The sequence below is a fragment of the Bufo gargarizans genome, chromosome 2 (assembly GCF_014858855.1).
Source record: "Bufo gargarizans isolate SCDJY-AF-19 chromosome 2, ASM1485885v1, whole genome shotgun sequence".
In the NCBI taxonomy this organism is placed as follows: domain Eukaryota; kingdom Metazoa; phylum Chordata; class Amphibia; order Anura; family Bufonidae; genus Bufo; species Bufo gargarizans.
In genome coordinates, this window is record NC_058081.1 from 604,563,740 (window position 1) to 604,589,119 (window position 25,380).

The window sequence follows — 25,380 nt, forward strand, 5'->3', positions numbered from 1 at the left end:
TGCTGTCTCCGCGTATTTTGTAGATGTCAGTCCTACACGTCAAGGCGTCGACCACCGCCAGGTACAGCGTGAGCTCGGGGAGGTGGTGGTTCAACTTCAGAAGCCGATAATTCTCACCTCCTCCACAGTGCAGGTCACATGGACGGTACGTCTACCTTCATTTTGTTTCAAGGATGCCACTTTTCTTACAATTGGTATCTGAGGACACGGACAATACCTCATCATATGTTCTTGTGTGGTGTCAGTCACACAACTGTCCGCCAGTATGAGCGCTTGTACACACGTCTAGCGGTCTTCCATCTTTCTGCTGCTGTTTGTTCTAATAAAACATTATTAATAGAGCGATAATAGTAATAAATCAGTTTGTCCAAGTTTAACTCAATATTAGATTGGTCGCCATGATTGTTTGCTATTTTCCTGTCAGGTTTGATGGTTCCCTCCTCTGTTTTGGTGGGTATGTCATGCGACCTCAAGGCCTCTTGCGCTGTCACAGACAATGAAAATTGCAGTGATTACCCACTGTCCTCCAAAATGACCCATTAGTTGGCCCAGATTCGGGATTTCAAGGAAGTGGCATTTTAATAAGATGCTTTAAGTCAATAGCTTTTTTTGACAGGTGTTGTTGCTAGAGTCCGCCATTTCTGCTACCCGTCGCCCCTGGCGACCAAAGCAGATTCCAGCCAAAACCTCCCAACTCAAAACCTCCCAAAGTGCCCTCGAGCGCCCTTCCCCCAACTCTAGCCACGGATGTAATTCATTACTCTGCTTTACGTTCATTTGTTTTTCTTAACTTTATTGACAAGGGAGGTAGCAAGACAAAATCCACTGCAATACAGCGTCTCAGTATTAGGCTTCTCTGAATGTGAAAAGTGATCAATCTACTGAGATGCATTATCATACATCTGCTTCATGGCATTCAGGGACATGGGAATAAAGCAGCAATTCAGTTTTGTCTTTTACCGATTTGTCAGCCTGAAGCTTGTCTTCTTTAAAGGAATTTTTTTCTGCCAGTTAAAACCAGATAGTAAGGGCAGGTTCGCATTGGCGTTATGGAATTCCTTTATAGGTTCTGTTATAACAGAGTTTATAACGGAATTTTTGGACAGAATGCAAAACGGAAGACGTTCTGTTTTGCTCTGTTCTAATACATGTCTGTGGGGACAAATAACGTTTTTGTTTGGTTCCGTTATATATAATGGAAAAGATAGTCCTGTCGACATGCCCCCATAGACATGTATTAGGACGGAGCAAAACGGAATGCCTCTTAAAGGCTTCTGTTTTGCATTGCATCCTAGAACTGAATTCTATAAAGCCAGTGCGGACCCACCCCAACACATATCTTTTTTTTTCTAATCAGTTTTTTATTTTTTGATGAACACACAGACCATAGACACAGTGGTCTGGAGAGGACCTCATTGACTTCTATAGGAGAGTTTTCTAGGCATGCTCTGTGACCTGTGCAGAGGTCAGGAGGGAGTAGATAAGCTGTGATATAACCTATTGTAAAGGGGGGATCCTGTGTTGTATTTATATAGGTGATATCTGTTCTGCCTGTAGTGCTAAGCAGATAACGGCAGTAAAGTGATCTGTACAGACCAAAAAGCGGCGCCTATTTTTAGGCTAAGGCTACTTTCACACCTGTGATCCGCACCTATAATGCAAACGATTGCATCCATTCAGAACGGATCCGTTTCAATTACTAGGAACAAAAAAAATTATAAAAAAAATATATATATATATTTTTTTGTTCATGATAATGTAAACGGATCCGTTTTGACTTACATTGAAAGTCAATGGGAGGCTGATCCGTTTTCAATTGCACCTTATTGTGTCAGTGAAAACGGATCCGTCCCCATTGACTTACGCAAGCAGCGTTTTGGTGTCCGCCTCCAGAGCGGAATGGAGGCTGAATGGAGGCAAACTGATGCATTCTGAACGGATCCTTATCCATTCAGAATGCATTGGGGCTAAACTGATCCGTTTTGGGCCGCTTGTGAGAGCCCTGAACAGGTCTCACAGGCGGACCCAGAAACGCCAATGTGAAAGTAGCCTTAGTGGCCAGTGCAAAAACTGCAGGATACATGTAAAATTCAAAAATTCTTAAAAAATATGATTAACTTAAAAACGTTATTTAAACAATAGGTAATTTTTAGACGACACATTCTCTTTAAAAGACATCAGTTCTGGTATAATGGGATAGTAAATAAAATACACATTGTCTTAAATCATCCCTATTACAGCGACTCCCTGGGTGTGATATGTACTTTAAAAATGGATTTTACATTCGGTGCATTCTGTAGTTGTCGAGTAATGTTTGCAGTTATATAAAGCTAAAACAAAATGTTCTTCTATTGATTGATTTAACGTCCTTGTCATTGTCAGGTCGACCGCCAAGCACAGTTCATCCAGGGCTATAGAGTCATGTATCGGCCCAAATCCAGTGTCTGGGTGGTTCAAGATGTGAAGTCGCCCACCGAGCGCAATGCCATCCTGGTAGACCTGAAGAGAGGCACAGAATACGAAATAAAAATCCGCCCCTATTTTGATGAGTTCCAAGGCATGGACAGTGACATCTTGTTGGTGCGCACCCCTGAGGAAGGTAAGCGGTGGGGAAGAAATACTGCAGCCATGGACTATGGGTGGCTGCACACCGGGCAGATTTGTGTGGTTTTTATGCAATTTTTGGGGGAATTTCTGTTTGTTAACAACCCATTAAACTCTATGTAGAAAAGCACTCTTCAGAATTGCACAAACTATTGACATGCTACGGATTTAAAAATCCTCACAACAGGTGAATTTCGGAAAAATAGAAAAGCGTACATGAGATGTTTCAAATCTCATTCACTTTGCTGGTGCAGTGTTATGCTGCGTTTTTTCCGCATGAAAATCTGCATGTAATCCGCATTGCGTGCAGGTACCCTAATAGGATGATGAGCCTTGTCCATGAGGAAGAAGATCCTCGGTGCATCTTGTGTCACAGACATCTCTGTGCTGTGCTTGGGGGATGTTATGTAACGCAGCTGGGGTTTATTTGCTGGAGACAAGTCTCGGGGAAATGGCGTGCAGACACAACATGGTACTGGTGCGCACATGTGTGACTACCCCAGATCCCATCTTATGTCATATCCTCAGGATGATAAAACCGTGAGCTGCCCCTTCAGGAATCTGTCGACCTAACAGTGAAAATATGTAACTTGTTGCTGCTCAGCCAAAACAGAGACCCGGGGGAGTATAGATTGCTCCATAGCCTGTAATTTTACCTCACACACTCCGAGGTGCTGACACTAAGGAATCAAAATATCTCAGGCACAGGCTGTAACCGAAATAATAAAGTCAGACGGGCGTTAAGCAGCAGCAGCGCTTGTGAACAGGGGAGATGAGACTCTGAGATAAGATGCTGGAACGCGGAGTAAAGCTTTTGTGCAAAAAGGGGATATCATGTGAGAAATTTACATTTCAGAAACACATAAGTGCACAATACACTAAAATAGTATACAGTAAGATTATTATGTAATACTATAATATGCTATAGCCCTTAACTGTAATTCACTTTTATTATACTTTTAGTGCCGGAAGGTTGCTGACCCCTAGCCTATAGCCAGGGGCAGACTGGCCATAGACCCTGCAGGGAAATTTCCCAGTGTGCCAATGCCCAGGGGGGTCGCCCATGTTCTCCTCATGGCTACTGGTCGGTACATATTGATCTGACACTCTCAGCCTTAATTAATGCTAGTAGCATCTGGTACTTACACACCTGGCTGGCAGAAGAAAGTGCCCTCCTGCATTTAACTGTACTGCCATCCTCAGGATAATGATAGTGTTGAATGCTGCGACAGGGGCAGCAGTATTTTGTGCTGCCCTGTGCATTTGGTTCTCCATAGAGAAAGTAATCTTCTTACCAGTGACTGTGTTTGTGACTTATAACCTCCCTTCTAATCCTCAGCTGTATCATGAGACCAACTCTCTGATTGCCAGCTGACACAGGACAGGAAGTCAGTTACCTCTCTTGAATCCTATGAGACTGCCATTGAGGCTCCCATAGGAATACATAGAGAAATTGGATTCCTGTCCACACATAAGATGCTGTCGGAGTGCTAGTCACATGACACAGCTGAGGATCCGAAGGGAGGTGATAACTCACAAATACAGTCCCTGGTAAGAAGATTACCTTTACTGCAGTTTACATCATGTACCTTTCACCTTTTACAGGTCCGAAAATAAACATTTTTGTGGGAGTGCTATTTTAAGTTCCCAGTCCGCCCCTGCCTATAGCATTATGATCCACTGCCCATTATAACCATTTTGATAGATTAGATGGAAGTGCTGCTCGGGGTGCTTTGTACTGTGTGTGTTGGTGTCATGTATTTTGGGCACCATTGTGTTTCTCTGCAGTGAAAATATGTCCAAATAAAACATCTGTTTAGGGGATGATGTGTAATAGTACATACCTGAGATGGAAGGCAAGGTAGACATGACCTATTTTAGGGTTCTAGAAGGTATAAATCAGATCTTGTCTCCACTTCACGTTTCTAAACTTTCCATGATTTCTGTTTTTCACAGTCCCCAGTGCTCCACCACAGTCTGTTGCTGTAGTGACAGTAGGCACCAGTAACAGCACGAATATCAGTATTACATGGGAACCTCCTCCTGTAGAGCACCAACATGGCCTTATCCAGGAGTACCGGGTGAGTGCAATGAGTGCGGAGAATGGTCATTTTCAATTAATCTTATACATTTAAAGGCCAAAAAATGTTTACTGCATGGAGATGATAGAAGAGTTCCCCCTGTCTGGACTCTCCTCTATTAGCCAGAGCATGGTGATGTTGCATGCCATAGATGCCTGCTGTTCCCAGGGCATGCCATGTAATGCTTCAGCAAGTGTTTCCTGCTGGTTCAAGGCGTCTCAGCAGCAGGACACATTCAGCTAGTTATCAAAGAAGATACTGAGTGAAAAGCCACGCCCAAAGTGAACAACTCTTAATATTGGAAAAGGTCTTAAAAGGGTTGTCTAGGATCCATAAATGTGGCTGCATTCTTCTAAAAGCAACACCACACCTGTCCACAGGATGGTTGTGGTGTTGTAGCTCAGTCCCATTCACTTCAATGGAGCCAAGCAGTAATAACAGACACCCATGGACAGATGTGGTGCTGCTTATAGAAGAAAGCAGACATGTTTTTCTGGTCCTGGACAATCCCTTTAAGCCTATGGGGTAAGTATAGTGTAATAACAAGTTACTGCTTCCATCGCAAGTGCTACGGCAGTGTTATGCCTCTCTAGGGAAGTCTGCTCATGGATGTATATATTCCCCTGAACATCATTTTACATTTGATTTATAGACGGGTTCTAACACACAGGTAAATTCTGTTCCACAGATTTGGTGTTTAGGAAACGAGTCTCGCTATCATATAAACAGGACTGTGGATGGCACAGTGCACAGCACAGTTATTCGGGGCCTGGTTCCGGGGATTCTGTACCGTGTTGAAGTCGCTGCTGCCACGAGTGCCGGATTTGGAGTTAAGAGCCAGCCAATCACCATCCAGATCAGTAAGTATTCCTCCTGTATGCCAGTTATATGCCCACTCTTCATCGTGCGATGATTGTAAGCCTTTTAGTGGCATGGCAGTTATACCCTCTATTTTGTATTCACAGAACCCTCCTCTGATCATATTTCCATTAACACCGGAGATAGCGTCAGTCTGACAGAGCAGATCACAGATGTCGTGAAGCAGCCAGCCTTCATTGCAGGCATCGGTGGGGCGTGCTGGGTCATCTTGATGTGCTTCAGCGTCTGGATTTACTGCCGCAGAAAGAAGAGGAAGGAGCTGAGTCATTATACAGGTAAGTAAGCCCATTAGTGGACGGCAAGTCATCACACGTGTTTGTATGTTCAGAGCTGAGCCATTATGTGTGAACACCACCCAGAAAATTAACGTTATCTTTGTCTTTATTCTACAGCCTCCTTCGCCTACACCCCAGCAGGTAACTGTCAGCTTATACTCCTCATCGTCATCCATAGATGTTACCATATTACACACTAATTATATGTTTTTTTTTGCAGTGTCATTTCCTCACACTGAGGGCTCCAGTCATATAACGGCCAGGTGAGAGATCATACAGTATGTGAAATCATTATGTACGATACGTCAAACACATGAACTGCGCAATTGTGGTCTATAGAGCAAGTAAGACACACTATGGATCCAACCAAAGACCTGTATGAATCATTAAAGGCACACTCCTGTTCTGAGTGCTGGTGTAATTAGTCATGGTCGCTCCTTAGTGTATTCGTTTTGTTCTGAGTGCTCCCTTTAATTTAAGAGCTAGGCTGCTTATTATAATGATTCCCTTTATATATTTTTGTCTGGCTTGGTTTTCTATATATAAGGATAAGCATGACTTCATATGCTTTTGCGATTCTCATATATCTCTTTTCCCCAGGCCTGGCATGTTGGCAACTAGTGCATCCAACTACCCCTGGCTGGCTGATTCCTGGCCTGCAACCAACCTTCTGAGAAATGGCAAGCCCAAGGAGGCTGCCGTGAACTGCTGCCCTGGAAATCACAACCCTTCAGAGAGATACTATAATGGTAAGCTACAAATACCCAATTGTGGTCCCCGCATTGTACAGAACATCATGCACTGCATGGCAAACAGTAGCCACAGTGACCAAACCTATTAGGGTGTGTTCACACAATTGTCTGTTCATGTTGAAACATCTAATGTGGAATCCATGGCAGAAATCTGAGGCTGACCCTTCAAGATGGAATTACAAAATACTTTTATTGGGCCAATTATTGGGTATGAATGCTGGTTCCCGATAATCAGCCTGTGTAAAGGTGCCGACAATCGCTCGATAAGCAAGCACATACAGCACTTTAAGGCTGGGTTCACACCTGAGCGTTTTACAGCGCGTTCCTACGCGCTGTAAAACGCTCAACAAGGAGAAACCAATGATTCCCTATGGGAATGGTTCTCACCTGGGCGTTTTACAGCGCGTACGATCGCGCTGTAAAACGCCCGATGCCCCAAGAAGTACATGAGCTTCTTTGGGGCGTCTTGTCGCGCGTTCCCGTACATAGACTTTCGGGAACGCGCGACAATGGGCGTTCGCTTGTCTCTGTATGCGCGATTGCAAATGCCGGTACAATCGCGCATACAGAGCGCTCCTTTCAGAACGCTCAGGTCTGAACCCAGCGTAAATAGTCGTTTCTGGACAGCAGATCGGGCTGTGTGAACAGTGATCTGCTGGCCAGAAACAATGAATCTGTATGAGGACAAGCGGCTGAAGTCACCATTGTTCGTTCCCATACAGTGGAGGTGATTGCTGCATGTATTTGACGAGCAGGCATCTATTAGGAAGGCACAGTTCCTTCCCAATCATTGCCTGCTCACTCGGCATATGTAAATGACATTTTACATTTCTGCTGTATATCCGCATGTTGATTAGCCCCATTCAGCGTAAAATGTCATGTATTTCAAATTTGCAGCTATGAATTGGCAACACGAATTCCCATTAAAAACAATAGAATGCTGATTTCATGCAGATTCCCATACGGATCTAGAAGCAGAATACACACCAAAATCCACATAGGAAAACACTGTGTGAATCAACCCTTACATCAGGGGCCGTTTTTAATTAGCATTCCATTTAGCATTTGCATGAAATATGTTTAGGCAATAAAGACATTGGTTTTTAATAGTCTTTTTCATTATGACATGCAGAGTAAATCTCATTTTCACTCCATTGGTGGTTTATATTAATTTGAAAAACCATTCAAACAATTACAGTTCTCAGATTACAGATTGGTCTTATCTCATTAACAATGAAAAAATTACAAATATCTTCTGCTTATTAAATCTCCTATGGTTTGAACAGATGCTGGGATCTCCAACTACATTGCCCAAACAGAGAAATTTGGGACTGGTGTGTCAGACGGACCAATCTATAGCACCATTGACCCCACCAGCGATGACATGAGGACTTTTAATGGAGTTTATTCACAGCACACTACTCCTTATGCCACCACACCTGTTGTACCCTATGGAGGTCAGAACCTGCACTCTCCAGAGTCAGAAGACAATGCCTGGAATGTCCAGGCTGGAACGTCTGGAATCCTGTATGCACAGCCTGAGCGAAACAAGACCGAAAACGGTATTTGATTGTATTTTGATGTGCAGAATTTAGAGATATTTACAAAGATAATGATGAGCGAAGCAACTACTAAGGCAAAAAAATGGTTGTCACAAGTACAAGAATACAGCAACTATAATTATGCCACCTGTGTACAGGACTGCAACTGCTATAACAGTGCCCCCTATGTACAGGAATACAACCAATATAATAGTGCCCCCCAAAGTACAGGAATGCAACCACCGTAATGCTTCCCTCTGTTTGTAAGAATTACTGCTGTAATACTGCATTCGCTGTTCAAGAATATAACTAAAAAAGTGCACCCTTTGCATAATAATATAGCTACTATAACACTGCCTTCTATGCACAAGAATATAACTACTATTCTAACTAACGTATTTTTTTATCCATGTTCACTACGTTTTTATTTTTTGCTGGCCATATGAGAAACCATTCACTTCAGTGGGGCCGCAAAAAAAAATAAAAGATGTAAATGACTCCATGTGCATGTCCATGTCCGTATAGCTGCTCCGCAAAAAAATAAAACATGTCTTATTATTGTTCGCATTACAGGAAAGGATAGGACTGTTCTATTATGGGACGGCTGTTCCGTTCTGTAAAATGGAATTCACACCTGTATCTGTGTTTTACGGGTCTGCAATTTGCAGACCACAAAACAACAATGGTTGTGTGCATGAACCCTAATACTGGCAACAGTTCCAGTATCCAGCTTCACACTTGTACCCCGGGGCATGGAGAGTGCAGGACCGCACCAGTGTTGCAAATAAGTGAAATATAAATAATACTGCCCCTACATACAAGCATATAACTAATACAATACTGCCCTCTATGTACAAAAATATAACTACTATAATACTGTCTCCGATGTACAAGAATATAACTACTATAATACTGCTCCTATGTACAAGAATATAACTACTATAATACTGTCCCCGATGTACAAGAATATAACTACTGTAATATTGCCTCCTATGTAGAAGAATATAACTACAATAAACACTGCTCTCTCTGTACAAGAATATAACTACTGTAATACTATTCTCTATGTACTGAAAAATAGCTACTATAATACTGCCCCTATGTAAAGGAATATAACTGCTGTAATACTGTATAAGAATATAACTACTATAACACTGCTGCCTATGTACAAGAATATAACTACTATAATGCTGCCTCTTTACAAGAATATAATTACATAATACCGCCTCATATGTAAAATAATTTTCCTACTATAAATACTGACCCTTTTGTACAAAAATACAGCTGCTATGAGTCAATTTAAAGGCAGAATTTTGGTCTGTAATCACTGAATATCACATGCCATTTTCTATAATAATGTAGCCTCATTTACGTGTAGGTGTTATTGTTTTGTTTCAGTCAATAAGCCTGGCAAACAGAAATCGATGGGGAAACCAGTTAAGACGCCATCTCTAAATTGGACTGAAGTGTTGCCACCACCACCACCAGCCAACGAGCTGAATCAGTTCCAGGACGAAGACTCTGACGTGGAAATGAAGTGAGTTTGCTTCCAAATGAGCTGCCTCTTCCAGCCTAGGCTTATGCTCTAGTGTCTGTCAGGCTGCGCCAAGCCAGCAGATTCCTGGCGAGCAATCCTGTTTGTTTATAATTGCAATTTAAGACGCTGCTGTTTGTAAAGCGCGGACTTAAGTCTGATTCATTTTAATAAACATAGTAATAAAGCCAGGTTTTCACAATCTGTGGATATTCCTGGTTGTCACTCAGATCACATCCAATGAACAGCAAGAGTGAAATAATGTATTGTACTGGTATTATTTTGGTATGACATGTGGATATTAGACGTCATTAAAGGAGTTTTCCAAGATTTTGTTATTTATGGCCGATTATCTTAAGGTGTCATTAAAGGGGTTGTATCACTTCAGCAAGTGGCATTTATCATGTGGAAAAAGGTAATACAAGGCATCTACTAATGTATTCTCATTATCCATATTGCTTCCTTTGCTGGCTGGATTCATTTTTCCATCACATTATACACTGCTTGTTTCCATGGTTACAGACCACCCTGCAATCAGTGGTGGTCGTGCTTGCACACTTTAGTAAAAAGCATCAGCCTCTATGGTGGCCGGGACCATGGGAGCTCACATAGTCCGTAGCTTTTTCCTATATTGTGCAAGCACGGCCACCACTGATAGATTGCAGGGTGGTCTGTAACCATGGAAAAGAGCAGAGTATAATACAGGATGATGGGAAAATGAATCCAGCCAGCAAAGGAGGCAATATGGACAATAACAATTAGGGATGAGTGAATCGACTTCTGATGAAGTTTGGTTCCAAGGTACCACTTGGAACCGAACCCGAGTTCGGGATTTTTTTTTTTACAGTAGAAATTGATTTATGACGTTATTATGTGAAGTCTCGCGAGACTTCGCAAAGTAATAACTTCGGCTCATAGGAGCCAATACACTCTAATACTGTACGGAGCGCTCGCTCCATACAATATTCAAACTAAGTATTATGCGAATCCACTTCGGAGGTTTCATCCGAAGTCGATTCGCTCATCCCTAATAACAATACATTTAGTAATTGCCTTGTATTAACTTTCTCTACATAATAAATGCCACTTACTGAAGTGAGACAACCCCTTTAATATCAAATTGGCAGGGGTCCGACTCCCGGCACCCCCGCTGACCAGTTGTTAGAGGAGACCAAGGTGCTCCTCTCAGCGCTGCAGCCTTTCCCTAGGCTTGTGACATCACATACATTAGTCACATGGCCTAGGCCAGTGGTGGCGGACCTATGGCACGGGTGCCAGAGACGGCACTCTGAGCCTTCTCTGTGGGCACCCGCACCTGCAAAGAGTCTATGGTGTACCAATGTGCCTTAGACCTCTCCTGCATCCACCAGCGCAGGGCGCACTATGAAAAGCGCATTGAATGTAGGCAGGTTATCATAGCTAAATGATAAAGTACGTGGACTATATTGGATTGTAGTATTGAGGTTAAATTGTCGTGTTGGCACTTTGCGATAAATACGTGGGTTTTGAGTTGCAGTTTGGGCACTTGGTCTCTAAAAGGTTCACCATCACTGGCCTAGGCGCAGCTATCCAGTGGACGGCGATGTGATTGGTAAGCTCTGAGAAGGCTGTGGTGTTCAGTGGAGTGCCGCAGCCTCCTCAAACAGCTGATCGTGGGGCTGCCAGACAATCTGATATTGATTTCCTATGCTAAAAATAATAATATCAGTATAGAAGAACTGGAAAACTCCTATAGTAAAAGAGAATGGGCATGGCGCAACATTATCAAAGTTAAAGGCTACGGGCAATTAAAGGCTGGGGGCAATTTTTTTTAATTATTGCATTGTACTTATTCTGAGCTATAAATCATTTTTTTCAATTGGTGTTTATAAAAAAATATGTAATTTTTGTGTGTACATAGCTAAGATGCTGTACTAGCAGCCTTACCGTCATTTTGGGAGCTGATGGGCTCCTTATGTCTGACATTTTAAACACTCATTACACCGCGCAACAATGATTTTGCTACTGAGAGAAAAACGTGATTTATACTAAAATGAGCGCGCTGATTCTAAATATGAACTCTGAATTTGCCTGACACATCTAGATTGTAACCCCTAAGGACCCTGGGATTTTCCATTTTTGCATTTTCGTTTTTCACTCCCCGTCTTCCCATAGTCCTAACTTTTTTATTTTTCCATTCACATAGCCTTATGAGGGGTTATTTTTTGCGGGACAAGTTGTACTTTATAATGGCACCATTTACAGTTGCATACCATTTAGTAGGAAGCGGGAAATAATTTCCAAATAGGGTAGAATTGGGAAAAAACGCTATTCTGATAAAGGTTTTTATTTTATTTTTTACACTGTACACTATGCTGTAAAATTTACCTGTTATCTTCATTCTCCAGGTCAGTATGGTTACAACGATACCACACTTGTATAATTTTTCTTGCGTTTAAATACAAAAAATAAATATTAAAACCTTTGAGGAAAATTTTTTTTTTCTTTATAACCATATTCTGACCCCTATAACTTTTTAGTAGTTATGTGTATGGGGCTGTGTGAGGGCTCATTTTTTGCGGGACGATCTGTCCTTTTTAGTTATACCAATCTGAAGTGTGTGACTTTTTGGTCACTTTTTATAAAAAAAAAAATATTGGGTAGTTGAAGTGACAAAACTGGCAAATACACTACTTATGATCAGCAGCACAAGAATCTGACAAAGCGAGTGCGTCTTGCAGCTTGGGATGCATTTGTGCTAGTAGTGCAGAACTTCCTTGGGAACAGACGAGCTGCAAACTATGCTGAATTAGTAGACAACATGCTTACAGCATATGAACAACTTGGCTGCCGAATGTCATTGAAAGTGCATTTCTTACATTCCCATTCTTAAGTGACGAACATGGAGAGCGGTTCCATAAAAATATTTTTACAATGGAGAACAGGTATCAAGCTCGCTAGAATCCCAACATGATTGGGGACTACTGCTGGTTTTTGCAATGTGAAAATATGACCGTTCACAAACGCAAAAGCAGATGCCTGAAGCACTTTTAACACTTCTGGGCTTTGCTCAAGTAAGACTTCTAAACTGAAAAACTGGACTTTTTGTTATTCCATTACATTTTGATACACTGTTTAATACGCAAACTTTGATGTAGATCAGGTAATTGTTGGAGTAAAACCCGTTCTGTTCAAAATTATTCAATGCTTTCCAAGTGCTTAATTCATTTAGGCATACTTATGCAAAATTTTGTGACGCGTTACAACAATTCTGACTTCGCATTTGTAACCCGCACACTCGATTTTGTATAGGACAAATGGTTTTTGCCCAGTAGCAGACGAAAAGTTATTTTTTTGGTTGCGTGGCGTTATAGCTCAGTTCTTATCTTACTGATAAGTATGTGGCTTAAATAAGTGTTTATGACCTCTTAGTAGTTTAGAGATAAGGGTTATTAGATGACCAGCACAAAGTGAAAGTACCAATCACACAGTTAGGCCTAATGCACACGGCCACTGTGCAGCTGTTCCGTGCATTGGGGACCGCAATTTGCGGTCCCTAATGCACTGGCAACATCCGTGCGGCGGCTGGGACGGATCGAGACCCATTCAACTTGAATGGGTTCATGATCCATCCGCACCGTAAAAAAATAGAATACGTGATGCGGGGTGCACACAGCCGGTGCCCGTGTATTGCGGACCCGCTGTATGTGGAACTCAATACCGCCATGGCTGGGCAAAGGCCGGGTGCATGAGGCCTTAGAAAAACAGTTAACCCTTTGTGACTGAATGGCTCAATATTTTTAATAAAGGCCAATTGAAAATATGATTTTTAGCCAAAAATGAGTAAAATGCAATCATAAACAAAAATTGCCTCCAAAGGTGTTCATAACCTGTAAAGTGTTGATTGACCCTCCCCAAAAGCATGTCTTTTTGAATACCTCTTCAGTTGGAGATTAGGCATTTCAGTTCCTTTGCGTCATGCACCAATTATTCAGGTCATACTCCTGTATAATACAAATATTAAATACTGAAAAAGAGGACGGGTGAAAGTAAATGGTGGGTGAAGAAAGGGGATACTATATTCCAGGTGAAACAGCATTTTATATTGTATTTGGAATAGCAAATTAAGTTAGGTAGGAGATTTTTAAAAAATTTCTTATTAACATTATGTACAGTTGGAGTTACAGTTGGAAAATTATTTTTTCCATAGTTCTGAGACAGAAGAATGGTGTCCACCATTACCAGAAAGGACATATTTGATGGAGAACATTCCAGAAGATTGTCCTCCTCCTCCCCCTCGTGGAGAAGCTTCTTCTCCGGCACAGTCGTATGGTCAACAGTCCACTGCTACACTTACCCCGTCCCCCCGAGACGAGCTCCATGAGTCAGAGGACATCCCAAGGCTGCAAGAGTTTGACCTTCCCCCTCATCCCAGGTGAGAATTCTTCTCAACTTATATGTTATCTCCATTAACTAAGTAGTCAGTCCATAATTATGTCTGACTATTCCAGCACCTAGACATGTTACTTTTTCTTTATTTTCATATGTAGGCGGATGCCAACTGGATCTGTACCAATGCAAAGAGCCCCCAGTCCTCCTCTGATACAGTCCTATACAGAGGGTGGAGAGACGCCACGGCATGGACACAGACGGAACCTTAGCCAGAATCCAACGCTTAGCTCAGAGAATGTCAATTACCCCAACATAGGTCAGTCCTGGACAGGATCTCTTCTATAATTCTTCACCCTATGTGCAAGAATAGAACTGCTCTACTGCTGCTCTGTGTACAAAGGAAAAACTGCTCTATTACTGTCCTCTTTTGTGCAAGAATATAACTATCTACAATAATATAACTCTATAATACTGCCTCCTATGTACAAGAATATAACTGCTATAATGCTGCCTCTTATGTACAAGAATATAACTGCTATAATACTGCCGCTATGTACAAGAATATAACTACTATAATACTGCCCCCTATGTACAAGAATATAACTACTATAATACTGCCCCCTATGTACAAGAGTTCAACTACCAGGGTATGGTGCTCTATTGACAGGAATGGGTGTATCACTTTACCTCATCTTGTCTGATAGGTGACACTAGTTACTTATGTTTTGTGCAAAGTGTTATCAGATATGAAATGTTCTGTGTAAATCTGCTTTAATATTAAATTATTATACTTATTCCCTCCAGGAAAAGCACAACCCCTGTCGGTAGACATCAGCACTCCCCCTGGACAGAAATCAAAAGGCAAAAAAAAATCTAAGTCCACTCACTATCGACGGGAAGCCAAGCAGGGAGGTGAGTAGTGTCATTTAGGGAGAAAATTTGATTCAATTTGACCCCCGCCCCAAATAAATACATTTCTACTATATTTTTCTAAGCTTTGTAAAGAGTGTAGGAGCCAGCATGCAGTGAGCTGCCGTATCCACTTATAGGGATGTGCTGGTCAAAGACCATTTCAGTTCATTTAATTAAGGCTCTTTAAAATATACATAAAAAATGAAAACCATGTGAGGGTTCTGCCTGCCCTCCAGCCAGCTGTGCTATGGACATTACTACAGGTGAGCCTATGGCCATAGTCAGCATACTTTATCCCCACATTCCTGGCTGACATACATGGACAATAGGTGAAATGTTTCCTCTGATAAAGCTTCAACTGTAACAGCGACTTCTGGGGAGAGAGAATAATTAAAATCACTTGAAATCCTATCTGCCCTATCTGTTACATCTTGAAGTCATTAGCAGCTCGGACAACCCCACTTAATGGATTAAGTTACGGCCAGGGCTGTCATTGCCTTCTGATGGGAATTTGGAGAATTCAGTGACAAAGTGGAGATTACAGATCTTTTCTGCTGAACGTTGGGAGTAACAGAACCAGATCACCTTTACATTGCAGAAGGCTATGTTATAGTGAGCCCGTCCATACACATTCCCAAACTTGACATTTTCAGCAGGACTGGACTGAAATCTAATGTGTACTTGAGCTGCGACAGATGATGTTGGTGGTAATTAAATTTGTCGCCCCGTCCTTTTGTTCTCCTGAGAGATAAGCCCCTGCCAGAGGTTTTCGGCGGCAGCTCTCCCCTCCCTCTCCATTGATAGCACATACATGCTCTGCCGAACCTCATTGTGTATATGTAAGTGAAGTCAGGACAGGCAGCTGTTGAAAGAGTATGGACATCTTAAAGGATTCGGAGCATTTTCCTTATATATTTGATAAGACTTTAGTGCGGTGTTTCTTTAGTACAGGGTACTGTTGTTCCGTTCCCCCCATACGCACCTCTTCCTGACACTTGGTGGCAATCTGTATGTACCACCTATTCCAGTCAATAAGAAATATAATATTCTGCTGTACAAAGATTGTGCCCCCTAGTGGCAGATGATTTTTTAATTTTTAATATACAGTGGGATGCGAAAGTTTGGGCAACCTTGTTAATCGTCATGATTTTCCTGTATAAATCGTTGGTTGTTACGATAAAAAATGTCAGTTAAATATATCATATAGGAGACACACACAGTGATATTTGAGAAGTGAAATGAAGTTTATTGGATTTACAGAAAGTGTGCTATAATTGTTTAAACAAAATTAGGCAGGTGCATAAATTTGGGCACCACAAAAAAGAAATGAAATCAATATTTAGTAGATCCTCCTTTTGCAGAAATTACAGCGTCTAAACGCTTCCTGTAGCTTCCAATGAGAGTCTGGATTCTGGGTGAAGGTATTTTGGACCATTCCTCTTTACAAAACATCTTTAGTTCATTCAGGTTTGATGGCTTCCGAGCATGGACAGCTCTCTTTAAGTCACACCACAGATTTTCAATTATATTCAGGTCTGGGGACTGAGATGGCCATTCCAGAACATTGTACTTGTTCCTCTGCATAAATGCCTTAGTGGATTTTGAGAAGTGTTTAGGGTCGTTGTCTTGTTGAAAGATCCAGCCCCGGCGCAGCTTCAGCTTTGTCACTGATCCCTGGACATTGGTCTCCAGAATCTGCTGATACTGAGTGGAATCCATGCGTCCCTCAACTTTGACAAGATTCCCAGTCCCTGCACTGGCCACACAGCCCCACAGCATGATGGAACCACCACCATATTTTACTGTAGGTAGCAGGTGTTTTTCTTGGAATGCTGTGTTCTTTTTCCTCCATGCATAACGCCCCTTGTTATGGCCAAATAACTCAATTTTAGTTTCATCAGTCCACAGCACCTTATTCCAAAATGAAGCTGGCTTGTCCAAATGTGCTTTAGCCTACCTCAAGCGGCACTTTTTGTGCTGTGGGCGGAGAAAAGGCTTCCTCTGCATCACTCTCGCATACAGCATCTCCTTGTGTAAAGTGCGCTGAGTGGTTGAACGATGCACAGTGACTCCATCTGCAGCAAGATGATGTTGTAGGTCTTTGGTGCTGGTCTGTGGGTTGACTCTGACTGTTCTCACCATTCGTTGCTTCTGTCTATCCGAGATTTTTCTTGGTCTGCCACTTCGAGCCTTAACTTGAACTGAGCCTGTGGTCTTCCATTTCCTCAATATGTTCCTAACTGTGGAAACAGACGGCTGAAATCTCTGAGACAGCTTTCTGTATCCTTCCCCTAAACCATGATGGTGAACAATCTTTGTCTTCAGGTCATTTGAGGGTTGTTTTGAGACCCCCATGTTGCTACTCTTCAGAGAAAATTAAAAGAGGAGGGAAACTTACAATTGACCCCCTTAAATACTCTTTCTCATAATTGGATTCACCTGTGTATGTAGGTCAGGAGTCACTGAGCTTACCAAACACATTTGAGTTCCAATAATTAGTTCTAAAGGTTTTGGAATCAATAAAATGACAACAGTGCCCAAATTTATGCACCTGCCTCATTTTGTTTAAACAATTATAGCATACTTTCTGTACATCCAATAAACTTCATTTCACTTCTCAAATATCACTGTGTGTGTCTCCTATATGATTTATTTAACTGACATTTTTTATCGTAACAACCAACGATTTATACAGGAAAATCATGACGATTAACAAGGTCGCCCAAACTTTCGCATCCCACTGTATATTTGGGAGAGGGGCAGAACAGTCATTACATGTTGGGAGGATTTCGGGAACGATGCCAGTGTATAGGCAACCAGCGGCATACATTGCCTATCAGCTTCTATGTCAGTAGCATAGGTCACAAAGCCTGGATGCCTGTGTATAGAATAGCTTAGTCTGCCACACTATGCTATGCTAAAAAAAGGTTAGGTGATGGGGCGGGGGTTGTGGATACATACGACTTATGCCAGGACCTTGCCCAATAGACTTGGACAATGTGATTGCACCCCAGGTATATTAGGAAGATACCCTAACATGATTTACACTTTAGAAAGATGCATACATAAAGTGATCGTTTTATGGTATAGATGTCTTTTTTTTTTTTTTTTTTTTTTTACATTTTTATTGAATTACCCAGATCTCCCCCCACCGCCAGAGCCCCCTCCTGCTGATGAAGAACCAGGCTCCCCCCGCATGGAATACTGTGGATCGTCACTAGAGAGAGAGGCCTGTGCCACGTCTTCTGTTGAGAGAAGATCTGGAGCAGGACACCAGCGAGGGGGTACATCGCACCCACCTTACCACAGAGAAGGTAATATCTGGTTATGCATCAGCTTCTACCTTACATATAACCATTGCCGCTACAGTAATTCTCACTGTGGGGACATCACTGCCGGGTACATTCTATGTTGCATCGCTTATATAACCTTAGATAAATCTTTTAATAATATAAAAATGTAATTCTCACAATATAACATCTGGTCAACTCCAGTATGGTGATGGTGTAAAAACTGGAGTCCAGTCTGTAGACAAAATATATTGCACAACTTTTGATAAATTTGGCGCATATTACACCAATGCAGACTAAAACAAATTCCCTCATGATAAATACTCCTTAGTGTATGGTATCTACTGTCCTGTCACTGTCAGACGGTCTGGATACATGACGTCTATTCCTAGTAATGACCGTGGTCCATGAAATGATCCTCCATCTCCCTTTATCACTGTAGATGAAGAAATCATTCCATACAGTAAACCCAACTTCCTGTCCAGAAGTCAGATATCCAGCAATTGCTCCACATCAGGAAGCAGCTCGTCCCGGGGGTCCGCAGGGTCCAGGAATCATCCATCTGGAAGAGGCAAAACAGGTGAAAGGAAAGAGGTGAGACTTGGGGTTTGTACGTCACAAAATCTGCTGATCATACAGGAAAGGGGCAAGTCTGCCGAAAAGGCAGCTTTATAGATAATGGTTTAAAAGAGGGCAACTGGTCTACATATGATCTCGCAGGGAGGGGGGCTTCTCTTACATTGGGCCTCCAGCTGCTGTTTTGATGATGTACATATACATGACCTGTCCAGTGATACAAATCCGGAGTGTGACACGGTCCATGTGTGGTGTTGAAGGACTTATATGCTGTAAATGGTTGGTGGTTGAGGGAGGGGGCTGTATATCTGGTATATTGCAACGGCTTAGACACACACCTCTCAACCCTGAAAGAAAAAATGGATCGCACGTGTGCAGATCAGCACATTTAAACCATTAGTAAATAGATGACTACACAAGCTCGGAGCCACGTTCTGTGGACAATGTGTAGTAATGGGGCGTTTTCGCCTCTCTTTCTGGATATGGAGTCTCTTTACAGCTGTCTGGACTCTGCTCTAAGGTTTCAGTCTCACAAGATATTTCACATCTTACTGTTTTCCATGGGGCCCGATGAGTATTGGCGGTTCTCCCTCTCCCCATAGAAGCAGAGCTGTGGAGGGTTTCAGCGTTGACTGATCTCACAGACGTATTGTGCAGGTTTTCAGCACAAGAAAATAATTAACGTTAATAGCGACAAATGTGGGGAACGTCCAGAGCGAGGGATCACCACATAAGTAGGCAGACCTGCCATTCAGACCTCTAGGAAAGTTGATTGGCATGCAAGTGTGGCCACCATTACAGGTTCCTCAGACCTCACCACCCAGCTTTCCCACACTCCTACTGTTGAATTATCTGGAGATACATCCTCTGCTTTAATGATTGCATTCTTACAATGATGAGCCATTCTGAAGTCTGATAGCTCCTGCACCAGTGTTTTACCGGCCACAGGAAAACGTTGACTAAAAACAATCATTCAGGCAGTTTATTCTGGTAATATTTTCTACTAGAAATATTTGAAAGAATATTTTTTATTTTTGCCCTGCTGATAGAGGTTGGGCTGTACTGAGCAGCAGATCTGGTTACATGCTCCTACCCCAGGACATGGCACCTACCTGCACAGGTGACTCAGCCCTGCAGAGCAGTAAATGCCGCCATATCTCATCTTCACCAAAATCTCAACAAACAAACTTCAAAGATCCTGAGAGTCCGAGGCCCGAAGCGGAAACTCGATCACACGAGACTCGTGAAAGCCTAGAGCCACACTGCTTCCCAGGGGAAATATTTGCTCTTTTTTGTGCACCTTTCTGTAGGTGACAGGAGACGTGATGGATTTATCGGCCTCTTCATGTCAGGTTACTCATGGTTTCCTTTCAAGAGGGCAACATTTCTCATCCTGGGGAATTTCTCCCATAAGAATAAGTGTATTATTAGGAATTGCTGGCGATATGACCGAGCAGATACAACACAAGGAGGGTCCCGTAAGAAAATAGGCGCATAAGTATCAGATTAAACGACCAGTTTAACCACAGTCTATATTCTAATGCAGAGGAGGCAAGCTATTGCTCCCTTTATCAACCATTTCAGACTAGGGGAGGCGGGTAAATAAAATCTGTTGTCCCTGTTGTCAGCCATTTGAAGTCATTATGTACCCAACTTTAGCAACAGCGGCATCTGCTGTTTTTTCAGAGTAAAATTTTTGCTAAACTAAATATTAGACATTTGCAGATATTTACTGCATTGATCAGATATACATAAAGTTGCTTTCAAATTAAATGAAAACAAAAGAAAAAAATGGTATAGTACGAGCGTTGAGTTTTAGCCTGTGTAACTATATATGCTCTATACTTATATACTCTAGTCACATCCAGAGCTGTGTCTATAACTCACACGCTGTGTTCTGCCTAGTGTATGGCCTGACAGGTGGAATATAAATACAGAGATTTAGGTTGGAAATTACATGGATCATTTCTGATAGGCCATCAATATCTGATTGGCAGGGCCGATCAGCGGTTCCTGAGTAGCACTATCCATTGTATACAGGTCCTTCTCAAAAAATTAGCATATTGTGATAAAGTTCATTATTTTCTGTAATGTACTGATAAACATTAGACTTTCATATATTTTAGATTCATTACACACCAACTGAAGTAGTTCAAGCCTTTTATTGTTTTAATATTGATGATTTTGGTATACAGCTCATGAAAACCCAAAATTCCTATCTAAAAAAATTAGCATATCATGAAAAGGTTCTCTAAACGAGCTATTAACGTAATCATCTGAATCAACTAATTAACTCTAAACACCTGCAAAAGATTCCTGAGGCTTTTAAAAACTCCCAGCCTGGTTCATTACTCAAAACCGCAATCATGGGTAAGACTGCCGACCTGACTGCTGTCCAGAAGGCCATCATTGACACCCTCAAGCAAGAGGGTAAGACACAGAAAGAAATTTCTGAACGAATAGTCTGTTCCCAGAGTGCTGTATCAAGGCACCTCAGTGGGAAGGAAAAAGTGTGGCAGAAAACGCTGCACAACGAGAAGAGGTGACAGGACCCTGAGGAAGATTGTGGAGAAGGACCGATTCCAGACCTTGGGGACCTGCGGAAGCAGTGGACTGAGTCTGGAGTAGAAACATCCAGAGCCACCTTGTACAGGCGTGTGCAGGAAATGGGCTACAGCCACTTTTGAACCAGAAACAGCGGCAGAAGCGCCTGACCTGGGCTACAGAGAAGCAGCACTGGACTGTTGCTCAGTTGTCCAAAGTACTTTTTTCGGATCAAAGCAAATTTTGCATGTCATTCGGAAATCAAGGTGCCAGAGTCTGGAGGAAGACTGGGGAGAGGGAAATGCCAAAAAGTACCCACAGTGATGGTCTGGGGTGCCATGTCAGCTGCTGGTGTTGGTCCACTGTGTTTTATCAAGGGCAGGGTCAATGCAGCTAGCTATCAGGAGATTTTGGAGCACTTCATGCTTCCATCTGCTGAAAAGCTTTATGGAGATGAAGATTTCATTTTTCAGCATGACCTGGCACCTGCTCACAGTGCCAAAACCACTGGTAAATGGTTTGCTGACCATGGTATTACTGTGCTCAATTGGCCTGCCAACTCTCCTGACCTGAACCCCATAGAGAATCTGTGGGATATTGGGAAGAGAAAGTTGAGAGATGCAAGACCCAACACTCTGGATGAGCTTAAGGCCGCTATCGAAGCATCCTGGGCCTCCATAACACCTCAGCAGTGCCACAGGCTGATTGCCTCCATGCCACGCCGCATTGAAGCAGTCATTTCTGCAAAAGGATTCCCGACCAAGTATTGAGTGCATAACTGAACATAATTATTTGAAGGTTGACTTTTTTTGTATTAAAAACATTTTTCTTTTATTGGTCGGATGAAATATGCTAATTTTTTGAGATAGGAAATTTGGGTTTTCATGAGCTGTATGCCAAAATCATCAATATTAAAACAATAAAAGGCTTGAACTACTTCAGTTCGTGTGTAATGAATCTAAAATATATGAAAGTCTAATGTTTATCAGTACATTACAGAAAATAATGAACTTTATCACAATATGCTAATTTTTTGAGAAGGACCTGTAGTGGCTAAAGCAGCATTGCTCCCGTTCACTTCAGTGGGAGCAGTGCTGCAGTAACAAGATTTGTCTACCATGCATGGACAGAGCCGTGTAGTTCCAGCGTGAGCTACTGCAGAACATCTGATTGGTGGGGGTGCGGGGTGTCTGACTCCAACAATCATATATTGATGGCCTATTCTTAGGATAGGCATCAGTAGTAAAATTGTGAAATACCTCTTTAAAGAGATGACTTGTTAGTCTCCACTCCCTCTGAGCCTGCACTATAACAGCATTTGCCTGGTCTGTTCTTTTAAAGGGGTTGTGCCAAGTATGAAAGTTATTGGTTATCCACAATATAGGGGATAACTTACTGAGTGGTGGGGAACTCAACCACCCCCACCCAAGAACAGGGGTCTCATGTTCCTGTCCAGATGGAACAGCAGGCTGGGCATGTGCCCTGCCACTCCATTTATTCTGTATAGGACTGGTGCAAATAAAGTGCTGTACTTGTGACGGGAACATTGGATCCCTGTTCTTGGGATGGGTGGGGGTGCTAGCAGCCAGACCCCCACAGATCAGTTAACTATTTTGTTGATAGGGGATAACTTTAATACTTGGCACAACCCCTTTAACTCTTTTCTCACTTCTGTGCCCTGCTGTCTGCCAAACCAAAGTGCAGTGTCTTGTGGGAGCTCAGCTGGAGGTGACTAGATATATAAAATGTTTTTGAAGAGTTTGGCGAACAATAGTGTGTAGTAATTAGAATGGTATTGTTCAGTACGATACTGCGAAACCACAATTAATGAGGATTTTGTCTCCATTCCCCCAGGACAAGAGATGAGGAGACCTCGGCTGCCGCTGGAGTAACTTAACTGCCAACCGAGACGTTGTACACAGAGATGTTTCATCAAAGACACTTTAAAACTTTTCCAGTATTTTCCATTCATGGCTTATTTATGACGTTTTTTTAAGAACTTTTTTCCTTCGTATTTCTCATGTAAATAATTGCGCCCATTTCCGGGGACTTGAACTGGAGAATGGAAATGACGTTACTATATTTATAAAATTTACAAAATGCAAGTTGTACATTATAAAAAAAATGTTGCTGTTTTTGAATGTGCCAAGTTTTCTAGCCAGTACGATGTTTGCACTCTCGCTTGTACAGAATGACAGGACTGAAATTAAAGAAAAGCACAAGGCTTGTTGCATGCGGCCCCCGGGAGAGAGGATGGAGAGCAGGAGCAGGTGCAAGATTTGTGGCGCCAGTTGGAGACATGGCAGAAGAGATTGGTGCCCACACAGCGCAAACTCAACACAGACTTTTAATGACCTCGGGATCCTGAGCCTAAAATATGTCCACAATATGAAAGCAGCCAACGGAAAGTGGGAGGAGCCAATGGGGCAGATCTTCATAGAAGCCGTCACTGTGACAGACGACCCCTTTGGTCTATTACAAGTGGCGCTGTTGAGGCAGCGTCATGTGACTGCACTTGTAATAGGCCCAAAATTAATTTTGTATGCTACAAATAAAGATTTTTGCTAAACATTCTAACAGATTTCTGCTCTGTTTTGAATTAGCAAATAGTTACACCACATCTACATATAATGGACTGTATAAATTTAGCAGTACAGGTTCTGATGGCAGTGGTGCTGTACTATGGCATTGGGCGCTGCCGTGGAGGTATTTGTATTGTGGTAACTAGTTCAGTGATTACCGCCTGTTCCTATCTATAGGTAGTTAGCATTTCCCCGAAGCCTAATCCTTGCTCCTGATGAGGTGTCTGTCCCATGGACACGTGAAAAGCATCAAGCGGGATTAAATATTAGGCTAGATAGGATATTTTCTTAGCGGTCACGAATGCTACCCGCACATGCTTCTTGCTGTGCAGACTACAAGAGGCACAGCATGTCGGCGTATTATACACTACAGCAGGATCAAGGGGGACAGGTATATTGTCTAGCCACTGCACCTTGCTAAACCAGGGCTTGCAACAGATGTTGCTAAACTTGTCCCTGGTTCTTTCAAAATGTATCAGCTGATAGTTTGAGTGTATCCATATGTGCACTAGCAGTTTAACTTGCAGTCATAAATATTGGCTAAGGCTCCTTTCACATCACTGTTTCTTCTTTCCATTCTCCGGCTCCGTTGAGGGGCAGGAGAACGGAAAGGACCCCATAAGTCTACTCAGTTAGGTCTCATTTATCTGCAGAATCCGTCCTTTCTGTTCTCCTCCTCAACGGAGCCGGAGAACGGAAAGAAGAAACTGTGATGTGAAAGGAGCCTAAACTGCTAGGCTTTGTTACTTCATTTAAGTGGGTGTTAGGTCCTATATTCCCAGACCTTTTGGTATACAACACCTATATTAGTCTGGGTCTATGGTAAATGTGCTACTATCCGTAAAGCACACCTTCATCAGACCTCTGTGTCCTTTCAGATAGTAGCAACAGAGTAGTTTACATACTCTATCTATTTAGGACCCAGTTCCCACTGTCTGTTTTTGAAGAATCACAAGGATTTAGCCTCTTTTATTTCATTTAAATACAATTCTAATAAAGATTTTTGGTTTTGTTTTAACAGTCCCATACAGACGGTGAATCAATTTATACCTTTGAGATGGACAATCAGCGATATTTGTCAGTAAATTAAATTGACACTATCCCCACACAATAGATTGGCTGCATCCATTGATAAATATTGAATATACATGACAAAAGTGTTACATCTTGTATTATACGCCAGAGCTGCACTCGCTATTCTACTGGTGGAGTCACTGTGCTTATATTACTTATCCCGTACTGATCCTGAGTTACATCCTGTATTATACTCCAGAGCTGCACTCGCTATTCCGCTGATGGAGTCACTGTACATATATTACTTATCCCGTACTGATCCTGAGTTACATCCTGTATTATACTCCAGAGCTGCACTCGCTATTCTGCTGATTGAGTCACTGTACATATATTACTTATCCTGTACTGGTCCTGAGTTACATCCT

General features: G+C 42.2%; 1 protein-coding gene across 4 annotated transcripts in view; it reads left to right on the forward strand.

Annotated features, from left to right (window-relative positions):
* ROBO3 (roundabout guidance receptor 3) overlaps positions 1-23,923 on the forward strand; it is a 119,201-nt gene extending 95,278 nt beyond the window's left edge. For 3 of the 4 annotated variants that reach the window (XM_044281981.1, XM_044281982.1, XM_044281984.1), the window contains 16 exons: positions 24-145; positions 2,383-2,599; positions 4,561-4,685; positions 5,374-5,545; positions 5,651-5,839; positions 5,957-5,980; positions 6,060-6,102; positions 6,440-6,588; positions 7,878-8,153; positions 9,531-9,669; positions 13,856-14,080; positions 14,196-14,353; positions 14,842-14,949; positions 18,090-18,263; positions 18,682-18,833; positions 23,214-23,923. In XM_044281981.1, the coding sequence (XP_044137916.1) occupies positions 24-145; positions 2,383-2,599; positions 4,561-4,685; positions 5,374-5,545; positions 5,651-5,839; positions 5,957-5,980; positions 6,060-6,102; positions 6,440-6,588; positions 7,878-8,153; positions 9,531-9,669; positions 13,856-14,080; positions 14,196-14,353; positions 14,842-14,949; positions 18,090-18,263; positions 18,682-18,833; positions 23,214-23,225 (2,285 nt within the window). In that variant the 3' untranslated portion in view covers positions 23,226-23,923. The remainder of the gene's footprint in view (positions 1-23; positions 146-2,382; positions 2,600-4,560; positions 4,686-5,373; positions 5,546-5,650; positions 5,840-5,956; positions 5,981-6,059; positions 6,103-6,439; positions 6,589-7,877; positions 8,154-9,530; positions 9,670-13,855; positions 14,081-14,195; positions 14,354-14,841; positions 14,950-18,089; positions 18,264-18,681; positions 18,834-23,213) is intronic. The other variant, XM_044281983.1, reaches the window with a different exon arrangement.
* The last annotated feature ends 1,457 nt before the right edge of the window (positions 23,924-25,380 follow it).